Genomic DNA, 13,741 nt, shown 5'->3' with positions numbered 1-13,741 from the left:
AGTGTGGTGTGCTCAGCTCTGCCTGGGGGCAGTGGATGTCACTGTGGGTATCACTGTGGGGCAGGTGGGGTAGCAGCACAGGTGTATGTGTGAGTGTGCCTGGGTTATTTCGCCTGCTTGTGCTTGCACGTGAGTGTGAGAGGGTGTGTTTGCACGTGCCTGAGTGTGCCTGGGTGTTTTTACATGTGTGCGTTTTTGCACGTCTGTTTGCAAACGCGTGTGAGTGTGCAAGTGTCCGCGAGCGTGTTCACACGTGTGCCTGGGTGTGAGGGTACCTGGGTGTTTGTGCATGCGTCTGTTTGCACGCGTGTCTGTGTGTTTGCATACGAGTGTGCGTGTGCCCGTGCCCCCTCCGGCCGTGCCGCGCCCCCGCCCCCGCCGCCCCGCTCCGCCCCGCCCCGCCCCGCCGGGGCCGCCCCGCTCCCTCCCGGCGGAGGGCGGGGCCGGGCCGGGCCGAGCCGAGCCGGGACCCAGGTGGGTGCTGGGGGCCAGGCAGGGTGCGGGGGCTGCCGGGTTTGGGGGAATCCCGGGGCCGGTGTCTCTGCGCTGGCGTCGGGGGTCTGCCCGGGCTGGCACCGGGAGGCTGGCGGTGGGGTCTGTGTCCCGGCTGGCACCGGGGGACTGGGGCGGGCTGCTTCCGCCCGGACTGGCACAGGGGGTCTCGGTGGGCTGGGTCCGTGTCGGGGCTGGTACTGAGGGGCTGGATCTGCCAGTGCAGGCATCGGGGGTCTCCGGTACTGCCGCTGCTGCCCCCCCGCCCCAACCTGCCCCCCCGTGCCTGCATCAGGCCGGGGCAGCTGGCCTGGGGGTCCGTGCCCGGGGGTCTGCCCTGACCCCTCAGATGGTGCTGGCAGGTGCCGGGCAGGCAGGAGGACCCCCGGTGCCCCCCGCCACGGCCCTTGCTTACTGGCGGCCGGGGGGGCTGGCAGAGCCTGGCGGGTCCCCTGCCTCGTCCCGGCACTTTCTGGAAATGCAATTAGGGCCTGCCGCCCTCGCGCCAGTCCACTGGGCAGCCCAGCCCTGCAGCACTGCGCCCAGCCAGGGCTCTCCACTGCCCGGCCACGCTCTCCACCCTGCCAGCCTGGGAGGGGGCTGCCCCTGCCCATGTTAGTCCAGGGCAAGCCCCGGCTGGCCGGGCAGGGCAGCAGGCAGATGTGCCCAGACCTGTGCCGGGCACTGCCACACAAGCATGGCCCCCTGGCCTGATACCCACCATGGCCTGGCTCACGCTATGCCTGAGCGGGGTGGCAGAACCTGGGGTGGTTGTACCAAGCCCTAGTGTTACGGTAGGGCTTTGGTCGTCACCACTGTCCTGGTGAGGCCCCGGTGGCTGTGGCACAGGTGAAACCCATCAGCTGCGCCAGGGGCTGATGACCAGCGTGGCCGGACTTGTGCTTTGCATGCAGCCTGGGGAGGTGCCGGCTGGCATGTCCTGGCTGCCTGCACCTGCCTGGGGCTGCCACGGCATGGCTGGCGGGTGAGGTGGGGAGCTGTGTGATGGTGTGATGCTTGCAATAACCATCGCCTCCTGCTCCCCAGGGGGGAGAGTGCCAGTGCTGGAGCCAGCGGACCTCTTCCCCTACCCCGTGGTGGTCACCCGTGAGGGTGGTGGGCACACTGGTGTGGCCCTCTCAGGGGCATGTGGGTACTTGCTTAGCCACAGCCCCCCAAACCCAGCTCATGTTCTCAGGGCGGTATGAGAATGGCTGGGGGCCAAAGGGCATGGGCTGTAGCAGTGTGGGAAACCAAGGCACAGGACCCTGTGACTCCAACCATGACCAGATTGCCTGGTGCTCAGGAGCCTGCTGCCTGTCTGGGGTGCCCTGTCCGGCTGGCACCACCCTGATACTCGTGCTGTCCTGTGGGGCAGGACAGCTCTGTGCTTGCAGGCAGGAGCAGGCAGAGCCCAGTGCTCTCCTACAGGCAGGGCTCAGGCAGGTGTGGGGAGGCTTGGGTGGTGCTCAGCCAGGCTGCCTCAGTTTCCGCTCAGGCAGGAGTGGGAGGACTGCTTCCAGAGCCCATTTGTTTCAGGGTTGGATTAATGGGGGCTTAAAAACCAGGGCAGGACACAGCTGGCCTGTGTAACCCCCATAATCACCAGGTCAAGACCAGTCAGGGGTCCCCTTGTGCCGTGCCGGGGTTGCCCTATGCCAATGCTCGGGGCTCTCCAGATCCCATTGGCAGAACCAGGGAGGGATCATGGTCTGGGGGCTGCGGGGAGGGGGCTGTAACCTGAGCTGAAGTCTCACTTCTCAGCCCCAGCTGCGGGGCTGCCAGCCAGGCCCCAGCCATGAGCTGCACGCTGCTCCTGCTCCTGCTGCTGCTGCGCGGCCCTGCTGCCACCACTGGCCACCCCCCACCGGCTGCCACCCCCCGCCTCAAGCTAGCCTTCCCTGGTAAGTGTGGGACATGGGCAGGGTGGGGTACGCATGGTTGGGCATGGGTGCACCAGTGCCGTGTCAGCACCCAGCATCGTCCCAGGGGATGGGAGCATTCTGGGGGGGTTAAGGTGCAGCATGGCAGGAGGAGTGTGAAACCCCTGTACTGCCGCCTCACTGGCACTGGTAGCTGCCCTCCCCATGGGCTGCCAGGCATTGGTGTGGGCTGCTGGGTTCCTCACTTAATGCCAGCCCCCGCCAGGGCCACCTGCCTGCCCTCGGGGCCGTGCTTGGGCTTGGGCTTTTGCTCTCAGTCCCTGGCATGTGCTGGCTCAGGTGCATGCCTCCCTGTGGTGCACCATGGCGGCACTCCTGAGTCCCGGCTGTGCCATGCCTGGCGGGGACTCTGTGCTGGCCGGGGAACTGGTGCCATGTCCCGACTGGTCACCCCATGGGCTCTGGCACAGTGCAGTGGGCTTTGTCCAGCGGCACTTTCCTCCCAGCCTGACAAAGGGATGTTTGTTCCCGTCATGGTGGGATTAGCTCCACGGGGCAGGGAATGGCCCCTTCTCCATTGCTGCCTGCTGGCAGGGTGGACAGCACAGGGATTGTTATCAGGCTGGTGTGGAGATGGGTGCTGTACTGCCATGGGGTTGGTGAACCTGGCCAAGCCAGTGCGACAGGTTTGGGGGAGGGGGTGACATGGCAGGGGGGCCATGGCCAGACCCAGGTCCCCCTGGGACATGTGTATGGGGCAGGGGAGCTTGCCGGGTAGCAGCGAGTGCCACGGTGGGACTGGACTGAGCAGTGCTGGCGGGTCCTGGCAGAGCTGCAGGCTCGCCACGGGCTGCGCCTCTTTGCGCTGGAGCGGTCATGCTGCTATGAGGCCCTGCTGCTGGACGAGGAACGCGGCCGCCTCTTCGCTGGCGCCCAGAACTACCTCCTCTCCCTGGCCCTGGATGACATCAGCCAGCGGGACAGGAAGGTAATGGGGGTGGGGACAGGGGATGCTGACGGGGTGGCCCCAGATGCACCCCAGGGCTGTGAGTGTCCCCCTCTCCCCCCGCAGATCTACTGGCCAGCTCCAGTGGAGTGGAGGGAGGAGTGCAACTGGGCTGGCAAGGACATCACCGTGAGTGCCAAGAGGTGCTGGGGGATGCCAGGGCTGTGCCAGGGGGCTGCCCTAACACTGCCTCCCGTTGCCCTCTTCCCCCAGGCTGAGTGCATGAACTTTGTGAAGATCCTGCACCCCTACAACCGGACCCACCTATATGCCTGCGGCACCGGTGCCTTCCACCCCGTCTGCGCCTTTGTGGAGGCCAGCCAGCACACAGAGGTGAGCCCCCCCCAGCACCACCATGGCCCCCGCCTGCCACCACCCATCTGCCTCTGATCCTTACCCCCGTCCAGGAGCCTATCTTCAAGCTGGACCCCTGGCGTGCCGAGGATGGCAAGGGGAAGAGCCCATATGACCCCCAGCATGCAGCTGCCTCTGTCCTTGTGGGTAAGGGAGAGCTGAGCCCGGCACAGGGGGCAGTGAGGCAGGGGGATGCTGGGGGTTCCCCCGTAATACTTCCCTTGGTATCTGCCAGGTGAGGAACTCTACTCCGGGGTGGCCACTGATCTGATGGGCCGTGACTTTACCATTTTCCGGAGTCTGGGCCAGCGTCCCTCCATCCGCACCGAGCAGCATGACTCCCGCTGGCTCAATGGTCAGTGCCGGGGAGTGGGAGGGCGGCAGGGCTGCCGGCACCCCGGCACAACATCACTGCTCCCTGGAGGCATCAGGGCAGCAAGTCCTCTAGGCTCAGGTGCACCCCATCCTCCACAGCCTGTGGAGGGTGACTTGGGGGGTCCCTGTACCCTCCACAGACTCCCAGTGCCCAGTGGGGTCCCACCCTTTCTCTGCCTCTGCCCTGCAGCTTGGCAGGGGTGGGTCTGCACACCCCTGGGACCCTGGTGGGTGCCCCAGGGTGCCTCGGGAGCAGAGCTAGCAGGGGCACTGGAGGTGGCACCCCTCTGCCCCCAGAGCCCAAGTTCGTGGCTGTTTTTTGGGTGCCGGAGAGTGAGGACCCTGATGACGACAAGATCTACTTCTTCTTCCGTGAGACCGCAGTGGAGCGGCAGCAGGGGCTGGGCAAGACCAGCTTCGCCCGCATCGGCCAGATCTGCCGGGTGAGACAACCCGTGGGCGGGTGGGTTGGTGGCTGGGGGTGCCCATGGGTGCCACCTGTTGCTGCTGACGTTGGTTCCCTCCCTCTCCCGGCAGAATGATGTGGGCGGGCAGCGCAGCCTGGTGAACAAGTGGACGACCTTCCTGAAGGCTCGTCTCGTCTGTGCCGTGCCAGGACCTGACGGGGCAGACACCCACTTTGATGAACTCCGTGAGTTGGGGGGTGGCCCCCCAGGGTGCCCACGGGAGGCCCTGGCACATCGGGGCAGTGACGACACTCTCCTGGCTCGCAGGGGATGTCTTTCTGCTGCAGACAAGGGACAAGCGCAACCCCTTGGTTTACGCCGTCTTCTCCACCTCCAGGTCAAGCCACCTCCCCACTTCCCCCCCCGCCCCATGCCCAGCAGTGCCCCCCTCTCCCCTCACATTGTCCCCTTTCTCTCCCACCAGCTCCATTTTCCAGGGCTCAGCCGTCTGCATCTATACCATGGCCGACATCCGCCGGGCTTTCCTGGGCCCCTTCGCGCATAAGGAGGGTCCCAACTACCAGTGGGTGTCATACCAGGGGCGCGTGCCCTACCCCCGCCCAGGCATGGTATGTGGCACAGGGGTGTCCAGGCTGGTGCTGGTGGGGTGCTGGTACCTGGGGTGGGGGGCGTGGGGAGCAAGACCCTGCTCAGCCAGCGCCACCTCCCCACAGTGCCCCAGCAAAACCTTTGGCACCTTCGGCTCCACCAAGGACTTCCCAGACGAGGTGATCCAGTTTGCCCGGCACCACCCACTAATGTACAACCCTGTGCTGCCCCACAACCAGCGCCCCCTCTTCCTGCAAGCCACCGTGCCCTACACCTTCACCCGTATCGCTGTGGATCGTGTCACTGCTGCTGATGGCCACTACGACGTCCTCTTCATTGGCACAGGCACGTGGTGACCCCAGGGCTGGGGTGGGGGGGTGAGAGCTGGGGGATGCTAGGGCTGGGACCCCTGGCCTCAACCCTCCCTGACTGCAGACGTGGGCACGGTGCTGAAGGTGGTCTCAGTGCCCAAGGAGAGCTGGCACCGCATGGAGCCACTGCTGCTGGAGGAGCTGCAGGTCTTCCAGGTGAGGGAGAGGTCTCTGCACACCCCCAGTCAGCCCCCTCTTGGCACCCCCTTGTGCTGCTACCAGGTCATGCAAGGGCATTCCATCTGCTGGGATGTGGGAGCCAGCAGCTTGGATGCCTGGGTCTCCCCACACGCCCTAACTCCTGCCTGCATTCTGCCTGCAGGATGCCTCCCCCATCACCAGCCTGCAGCTCTCCTCCAAGAGGGTAAGGTAGGACCCTGGGTGTGTCCCTGTGTCCTGTCATGGCTCTGCCCGGCGCAGTACTATAGTGCTGGGGTGCTCAGCTCCACTCTCTGCCCTCACCAGCAACAGCTCTATGCCGGCTCGGCCTCAGCATTGGCCCAGCTTCCCCTGCACCGCTGCGGTGCCTACGGCAAAGCCTGTGCTGAGTGCTGCCTGGCCCGGGACCCATACTGTGCCTGGGATGGCACCACCTGCACCCGCTATGTGCCCAACACCAAAAGGTAGGTGATATGCCAGTGTGCAGCACTGGGGCAGACAGCCTGCCCCGAGGCCACAGTGAGGGGGGTAAGTTATGCTGCTGTAGCCCCCACTCCTCCACTGCCTTCCCACAGGCGTTTCCGTCGGCAGGATATCCGCAACGGTGACCCCAATGTGCTCTGCTCCGAAGGTGAGCCAGGACCCAGCCGGGGGGGGTCAGGCCAGCCCGGGCAGGGGGCTGATGGCTGGGCTGTGTCCCCCCAGACCCCCGTCAGGGCAGTGTGCCCCAGAAGCAGCAATATGGGGTAGAGGGCAGCACCGCCTTCCTGGAGTGTATCCCCAAATCCCTGCAAGCCCATGTCCTCTGGACGTACCAGCACAACCCAGATGACCCCCAGCAAGAGGTAGGCTCTCCCCAGCCAGGTGCCACCAGCAGGGCCATGCTGTGCCAAACTGACTGCCTGTCCCCGTGGGTGCCACAGGTGCAGGTGGACGAGCGGGTGGTGCGGACAGAGAGGGGCATGCTGCTGCGCAGTGTGCAGCGCTCCGACGCAGGCCTCTACCTCTGCCACGCCACCGAGCACAGCTTTACCCAGCCCCTGCTGCGGCTCTCCCTGGAGGTGATCAGCACACGACAGGCTGCAGGCATGGGCCCTGCTGGTGACCCCCAGCTCGCCGTCGGGCCCCCTGGCCACAAGGTCTGGTACCGGGACTTCCTCCAGCTGGTGGAGCGCCTGCCACTTGGGGCCTCGGACAGGGTCTGCCAGCGGCTCTGGAGCCGAGGAAGACCCCCACCACCTTCCCGCACCTACTCCGGACCGCCTGGCCGTGGGCAGGGGGAGGAGCCACGCAAAGCCCGGCGCCGGCGCACCCATGAGGGGCCACGGGCCGAGCGGGGTCCCCGCAGTGCTTCCCCCTGGTGACCCCAGGGCCGGCCCCAGGTGCCAGGCTCTGCCTAGGAGCAGGGCCACGGGCAGGGGCAAAGCCCCCCACCAGCCTCGGCTGCCCCACCAGCAGCACTGGAGCTGGATGTGGGCAGCAGCAGGGGACTGCAGCTCTGGAGCCAGGAAGGCAGCCAGGCTGACCGCCCTCATCCCAAGGGGCTGCTGGCCACCCATGCCATAGGCTCCAGCACCAGTGGGGGGACCCAGCCGGCTGCTAGCACCGCAGAGTCACTGAAATATTTATTAACAACTGTTACGGATGAATGTAAACCCGCCCCAGTGCAGGGGGCAGCAGGGCCAGGCTCTGCACCCCTCTACCCCGGGCATGAGGGGACAGGGCAGCAGGGCCACCCTTGGGTCCCAGGGGGCTGTGGGTGGGAGTGGGACCCCGGAGGGGCAGGACAGGCGCTGGTGGGACATGGGGTACCTGGCAGGAGGAGGGGTGCCTGGGGCAGAGGTGTGGGGGGGGGCACAGAGGTGGTGCCCAGCACTCCGAGTGCAGAGCAGTGGCACGGTGGGGCTTGTACTAATCGAGCACAATAAAGCAGAGGATTCAGCCCCGGGTCCTGCGTCTGCCCCAGAGCCCCAGGGAGCACTCCGGGTGGGCAGGCTGGTGCCCTACAGCACGGAGCCCCACTGGCACCTTGAGCCAAGGGGGGGGTTGGTGCTCAGCAGTACCTGGGGGGACCAAGTCCCATGGGGACATTGCTAAGGCCACTGGGGTCCCCCCAGAGTTACAGCCCTCCACACTTTCACTTCTGGAAGACAAAAACTGAAAGGCATTTCCCTAGTGCTGTCAGCCTGGCCCTTAAAGTGGTGACAGAAGGTGACCTCGGTGTCTCCTGCCTCCCACTGCCTTTGGTGGCACTGGCACAAGTCATGTCCCCTTGCCAGTACCACCAGCACCAGCCATGTCCCAGCACTGGCTGTGGCCCAGCCCAGACACTTGAGCCCCTGGTGTGGGCACAGGCAGGGCACCCCCAGCCCCTGCACAGGGTCCCCGTGGTGGGACGCTACCTCCAGCCAGCTGGGCACCCAGGGGAGACCCTGGGACCAGGTGAAGCCCCAGGGCCAGGGCCACCTTAACCTCCCAGCAGTGATCAGCGTGGCGGCCCAGGAAGGTTTAAAGCTGCTGCAGGCAGGAAGAGGTAGAGAGACAGCTGCAGGTGGGAGCAGGCAGAGGATGGAGCTGATTTTTTCCTGAGGTCCAGCTGGCACCCCTGACCCCACCAGGCACCCCAGGCTTGGGCAGCACTGCTGCTCTGCACCCATGTGTCCCTGTGCTATCCCAGCAGCTGGTGGCATTGAGGTCCACCCTCATCCAAAGGATGTCCCGCCTTGACCACCCCTCCCCCCGTGCCACTTGGCACCATCCCCAACCCAGCGATCAGCATAAGGATTGACCAACACATTTATTTATAGCATGACAGAGGGGGTACAGGGGCATGGGGTGGTACTGGAGGCAATACTTAGGTGGGCAAGCAGGCAGGGAACTGAGGATACTGGGGGCCTACGCCACCCCGGAGCCACAGGAGCATGAAGATGGTGCTCTTGGGCTGGATGTTGTAGTGCGCCAGCGTGTGCTGGTCCTCCAGCTCTCTGGAGCCGTACGTCAGGTGCTGCTGATCAGCAGGAGGCCCCTGCCGGGCATGGATCTGCTCCTTCAGGTGCCGGATGGTGTCAGTGGGCCACACCGTGTAGGTGGTGGTCCGGTTCTTGTCATCCTTCACAAAGACCTCCATCACCTGGGGCTCGGTCTGCAGCAGCATCAGGGTGGTATTGTAGAAGATGCCATGGGTGGCCAGGGTCTCATCATCCTGAAGGATCAAGGGGCTCCTGCTCAGTTCCTGCTGCACCAAGCACTGCCTGTACCAGGGGATGCCCCATGCTTGTTCAACCTCCTCCTTCAGCTGCCAGATGGTGGTGCTTGGGCTGACAGTCTTGCTCAGGCTGGTGACCACTGACTGTCTCACCTCAATTGTCACAGGCCGAGCCGGCTGCAGGGACAGGAGAGTGGGTGGGCAAAGCTGACAGGGATGGGGGGGGCCACGATGCCCACAGGTGCAGGCAGCCTTACCTGCACATCCCAGGGCTGGGCAGCACTGACACAGGGCAGCAAACGGTCGCAGGCTGCTGCCTGTGCCACCAGGGCCCAATTCTTGCCTTGGCCCAGGATCCCTGTGGGGTCAGCGGGGTCCAGGATGATGGGACTGTGAACACAGAGGGTGGGTGCTCTTCCTCAACTGCTTCTCCAGCAACCAGCAGCACCGCGGGGTGGGTGGCATTGGTCCCACCGGGCACGGTCCTCACCGGGGACTGCGCAGCAGCTTCTTCACATGGGCACCAATCTGGCTGTGCTGGAGCGAGTAGTACTTCTCCCAGTAGATGCAGATCTCCTGGTGCCGGCGCAGCAGCTCCAGCACTGTACGGAAGCCGCTGGCCATGACAAAGGAATCAGAGGAACCTGTGCCCACCTCCCAGGCGTAGACGGTCAGCAGCTCCAGGGCATACTTGGGGGGCAGGTCTGCAGTGGGGTACCTTGACTTCAGCAGCTGGGGAGAAGACAGGAAAAAGGGGTGAGAGCTGGCTGGGGAAGGTGCCCAGTGGATGCCAATGAAGCTGGGCAGCCTCACCTCCTTGTACCAGTGCTTGACCAGGCGCAGGAGGTTCTTCAGCTTGGCAGGGTAACGCTTCACAAACTTCTTCTGCAGCTCAGTGAAGCAGGGGGAGAACTCCCCAGGGTCACTGCTGGCTTTTAGGAGCCTCACATACACCTCCGCATCTGGTGGGGTGTCCTGGATCACCTGCCCTGCGAGGTGAGAAGGAGGGTGAGAGCAGTGCTGGTGCGAGCAATGCTGGTGCCAACATCCCAGCCCAGTCCCGTGCCAGCTCACACCCCTTACCCAAGGCATCGTAGGCAGGTAGAATGTCTACCTCGATGGACTCCAAGGTCCTCTTGGAGTAGAGGGTGAGGCTGAGGGAGCGTGGCATATTGCCGGGACCCTTGTACCGGGGCTTGCTGATGTTCACAGTGAATGTCAGTCTCTCCCTGCAGGTGTGCAGCCTCATCTCGATCAATTCCAGGATATTCCTTCTCTCCTGCTTCTGCTGCTGGTAGCTGGAGAAGCAGTTGAGGAAGAGCACCACGTCAGCATCCGAGTTGTTCTGCAGGGCTGTGCCCTTGCCTGCCGAGCCACCCTGCAGAGAGATACCCTGCCTGCTCAGCACCAGGATCGCCTGCCACCATTCCTGGAGCTGCCAGGGGAAACTGAGGCAGAAAAGGAGCTGGAGCAGCAGGACAGAGGGAAGAGTGGCAGCAGGGATGCTGGCTGGCCCCCTGAGCTGGGCAGCACTCACCTTGACGGTCTTGAGGACGCGTATGTTCGCCTCAAAGCAGTCCTCCTTCAGGAAGTCACAGATCTGCTTCACCGTCTCCTTCACCTGCCCACAGAAAGCAGCGCTGGGCTGCAGGGTCTCTGCAATCCAGCCATCCAGCTTGTTGGCAGCCACCGTCCTCAGTCCGTTCATGTAAGTCGCCCGGCCCACATCCATCCTACCAAGTGTAATCCCTCACTCTGCCTTCGCCTGCCTGCAGCAGCTTTTAAACCTTCCCGGGCCACCGCCCCGATGGCGTCACCGCCGGGAAGTTAAGGTGGCCCCCGCCCCGGGGCTTCACCTCTCCTCAGCCTCGGGTCCCCGGGGGGCTCCTGCCCACGGGGTCCCACGGGTGTCCCCGGTGCCATTGCCGCGGTGGCTGGGAGGGGGCGGGAGGAGCTGCGCGGCACTGCCATCACCCTGGCATCCAGCTGAGGGGCAGCAGTGACAGCGGTGGTGGCAGCACAGCCAGCTGCCTGCAGGCTGGGTCTGCAGTGGCACAGGGTCTCCCCTGGGTGCCCAGCTCGCCAGAGGTGGAGTCCCACCGTGGGGACCCTGTGCCAGGCCCTGTCTGCACCAGCACCTGCTTGTTGCCACACTGAGGGCTCAAGTGTCCAGGCTGCAATGCTGCCAGCGCTGGGATATGGCTGGTGCTGGTAGCACGGTGTCACCCCAGGCAATGAGATGTGGCTGGTGCCAGTGTCACTGGGGGCCTTGGTGTCACCACAGAGTATGGGATGTGGCTAGTGCCACCAGAGGCCATGGTGTCACCCCAGGCAGAGGGACATGGCTCGCTCTGGCATCACCAGAGGCCCTGGTATCACTATAGGCAATGAGGTGCAGCCAGTGCCAATGCTGCAAGAGGTCCTGGTGTCACCGCAGGCCATGGGACATGGCTTGTACCAGCATCACCGGAGCCCCCTGGTGCCCTCCCGGCAGCGGCAGGCGGTACGGGCCGGACGCTGCTGCCCGCGCTGCCTTAAGCGCCGGCTGTGGCGGAGTCGGGAAACGGGAGTGACTGTTCCTGCCCCGGTTTCGGTTTCTGCCTCCGCCGGCTGGAAACGAAAGTGCAAAAGTGGCTCCGCGGCGGCTCTGCCCCATTCCGGTCCCTCCCATCCCCCACGCGGGGCCGTGGGCGCCGTGGGCAGCCCCGCTCGCCTGCGCTGAGTCATTCCGGGAAACTGGGAAGACCCAAAAAACTGAAACTCAAGCCTGGGAGCTCAGGGAGGATGGGTAGGGGCCGCCGGCAGGCAGGGTCGTGGGCAGGAGCAGGGGCAGTCAAGAACATGAGAGGAAGAGCATCGGGAGTCGGGGCAGGAGCAGGAAGGGGCAGAGGGTAAGGGCATGGGCAGGAGACGGGCAGGGGTCTGGGAGAGGAGGCAGGGCTGGGGCAGGGACATACGTAAGGATGGGGATGGGTTAGGGTGCAGTCGGGGTCAGGGACAGGGATAAGGGTACAGGCAGGGGAGAGATGGGCAGGAGAAGTGGCAGAGATGGGGTCAGGAACAGGGGCTGGCACAGGGAAAGCAGCAGGACAGGGAGAGGGACAGGGACAGGGGTAGAGATGGGGCAGGGACAACATGTCCAGGTCAGGGGTATGGTCAGGAGCAGGGACAGGTGTCCCCTTAGCGTCGGGAGACAATAGGACAGGGACAGGGGCAGGAATACAGGCAGGGGCAGGGATATCAGCAGGGGGTAGAGACAGGGAGATGGGCAGTATTATGGGCAGGGACGGTGGTGGGACAGGAGCAGGTATTTGGGCAGGGACAGGGACAAGGACAGAAGCAGAGATACAGGCAGGAGCAGGAGTGGGGCAGGAGCAGGGAACAGGACAGAAGCAGGGATATGGGCAGGTATGCAGACAGGGGCAGGGACAGGTCAAGGGACGGGGCAGGGATGTGGGCAGGGAGAGGGGAAGGGACAGGACCAGCAGCAGGGACAGGGGTACAGGAAGGGGCAGAGCTAGGTGTCAGGAGCACTTCACACCTGGCCTGTGCTGCCTGAGGAGCAAAGCCAGGCTGCCAAGGCAAGAACAATGTGAGTCATTCTTTATTTGTCCCCATGGGGTGTCCCAGCCAAATCGGGGCATCCCAAAGGGGGTTCCACACATGGTTCACACCCTTTGAGCACTGGGGTACAGCATGGTTTGACCAATCCCTCCTTACCACCGGCTTTGCAAAGCCACTGTGATTCTATGGCATCATCATTCTTCCCTTGTCCAGGTGTCCAGGGAGCCAGTCTCGCTACAGGGTCTTACCTGTGAAGCCACGTATCAGGAAGGGGGTCAGGGAGGTGAGGTGCTGGAGGGTCTGGGGTGCTGGCCTTCTCTTGGGAGTCCAGGGGTAGCCTTCATCCTTTGTGGTGGGGCTGTCTTCCTCCTCCTGCTCCTCACAAGGAGCTAGAGTGCTGTCGCCATGCCTACTGAACCAAACTATGCAGTATACAATGTAAACTATAGATATATATATCTCCTAAGAAAGTTCATACAATTTCATATTATAAAGACTGATTGTTACAATAGTTAGGGAATGAGATTTTCCTAACGAGATGCAGGCAGTGGCAGGGACAAGGGCAGAAGAAGGGATCTGGGCAGGGATCTGGGCAGGGACAGTGACAGGCCAGGGGTGGAAAAAATGACAGGACAGGGACAGGGGTAGGGATCTGGGGAGGGACAGAAGCAGGGATACAGGCAGGAGCAAGGATGTGGCCAGAGGCAGGGAATACAGACAGGGACAGGTGTGGTAGAAGTCACTTTCTAGCTCATATGGAATCCAATACATAGCACTAGTACCAAGGCTTGCTAAAGCCTTTGGTGACAAGCTGTGAACTTTCACCTAGATAGGCTGACTGTATGCTGAACTTTTATTTAGCTGCATGAAGGAAGGTCCTGAAACAGCTGCAAACCAGAAAGATAAGGTAGCCCCAACCATCAGCAAAAGTTGTAATTGTTGAGATAAGGCATGTCCCACCTGGAGACAGAAAAAGGATCCAGTGAGGAACAAGAAGACCCCAGACCCAAATATTGCTGTTGGACCAAACTGTTGCATGAGGGGAGGGGAACATAGATTGCGAGGGTGTAATTGCCCACGGCTTGCTTTGTTTGGGGTCCCTCTCGGGAGGCACCCCGCTTGAGCTGTTTGTTACTGCTGCACCATTCAATAAATTCATCAGGCATATGTTGTGTCAAGACTCTGCCTCAGGGAAACCTGGGGTCGAGCCTAAGGGGAAAAAAAAGCACTCGAGAACAAGTGTGAGCAAGAAGGTGAAAAGTGGCCTGTCAGCTCCATGGAGCTGCTACTATCAAGGGACTCTGGTCCTCACAGTG

General features: G+C 63.3%; 2 protein-coding genes across 3 annotated transcripts; one reads left to right on the top strand and one right to left on the bottom strand.

The window, feature by feature from the left end:
- Positions 1 to 421: 421 nt before the first annotated feature.
- SEMA3B (semaphorin 3B) lies at positions 422 to 7,605 on the top strand. Of its 2 annotated transcripts, none has more exons than XM_075096249.1 (18): positions 422 to 474; positions 2,257 to 2,396; positions 3,206 to 3,363; positions 3,448 to 3,510; positions 3,595 to 3,714; positions 3,789 to 3,882; positions 3,971 to 4,090; positions 4,408 to 4,553; positions 4,648 to 4,762; positions 4,845 to 4,914; positions 5,002 to 5,146; positions 5,252 to 5,471; positions 5,562 to 5,653; positions 5,820 to 5,861; positions 5,963 to 6,120; positions 6,232 to 6,287; positions 6,362 to 6,501; positions 6,580 to 7,605. In XM_075096249.1, exons 2-18 carry the CDS (start codon positions 2,291 to 2,293, stop codon positions 7,018 to 7,020), a joined length of 2,286 nt encoding a protein of 761 aa, XP_074952350.1. In that variant the 5' UTR covers positions 422 to 474; positions 2,257 to 2,290; the 3' UTR covers positions 7,021 to 7,605. The 2 variants fall into 2 exon arrangements, with proteins under 2 accessions (XP_074952350.1, XP_074952351.1); XM_075096250.1 differs by having other exon boundaries at positions 6,684 to 7,599.
- Positions 7,606 to 8,431: 826 nt separating this feature from the next.
- LOC142058667 (2'-5'-oligoadenylate synthase 1-like) lies at positions 8,432 to 10,634 on the bottom strand. The gene is made up of 6 exons (XM_075096251.1): positions 10,399 to 10,634; positions 9,945 to 10,239; positions 9,675 to 9,850; positions 9,352 to 9,593; positions 9,119 to 9,251; positions 8,432 to 9,038 (listed from the first exon to the last, which is right to left on the bottom strand). The coding sequence occupies exons 1-6, from the start codon at positions 10,591 to 10,593 to the stop codon at positions 8,511 to 8,513; spliced, it is 1,569 nt and encodes a 522-aa protein (XP_074952352.1). The 5' UTR covers positions 10,594 to 10,634; the 3' UTR covers positions 8,432 to 8,510.
- Between the last annotated feature and the right edge of the window lie 3,107 nt (positions 10,635 to 13,741).

Source organism: Phalacrocorax aristotelis, chromosome 6, assembly GCF_949628215.1.
Source record: "Phalacrocorax aristotelis chromosome 6, bGulAri2.1, whole genome shotgun sequence".
Taxonomy (NCBI): Eukaryota; Metazoa; Chordata; class Aves; order Suliformes; family Phalacrocoracidae; genus Phalacrocorax; species Phalacrocorax aristotelis.
Note: the sequence above shows the minus strand (reverse complement) of the source record. Positions and strands in the feature narration are given on the sequence as shown.

What these genes read in the sequence shown, in the direction of transcription:
- SEMA3B (XM_075096249.1), top strand. Translation starts at nt 2,291, where the DNA reads ATGAGCTGCACGCTGCTCCTGCTCCTGCTGCTGCTGCGCGGCCCTGCT. An exon ending in AGGCCAGCCAGCACACAGAG is followed by an intron (nt 3,715 to 3,788) that starts GTGAGCCCCCCC and finishes ACCCCCGTCCAG; the next exon opens with GAGCCTATCTTCAAGCTGGA. An exon ending in CAGATGACCCCCAGCAAGAG is followed by an intron (nt 6,502 to 6,579) that starts GTAGGCTCTCCC and finishes TGGGTGCCACAG; the next exon opens with GTGCAGGTGGACGAGCGGGT.
- LOC142058667 (XM_075096251.1), bottom strand. Translation starts at nt 10,593, where the DNA reads ATGGATGTGGGCCGGGCGACTTACATGAACGGACTGAGGACGGTGGCT. An exon ending in GCGTCCTCAAGACCGTCAAG is followed by an intron (nt 10,240 to 10,398) that starts GTGAGTGCTGCC and finishes ATCTCTCTGCAG; the next exon opens with GGTGGCTCGGCAGGCAAGGG. An exon ending in TCAAGCACTGGTACAAGGAG is followed by an intron (nt 9,594 to 9,674) that starts GTGAGGCTGCCC and finishes TCTTCTCCCCAG; the next exon opens with CTGCTGAAGTCAAGGTACCC.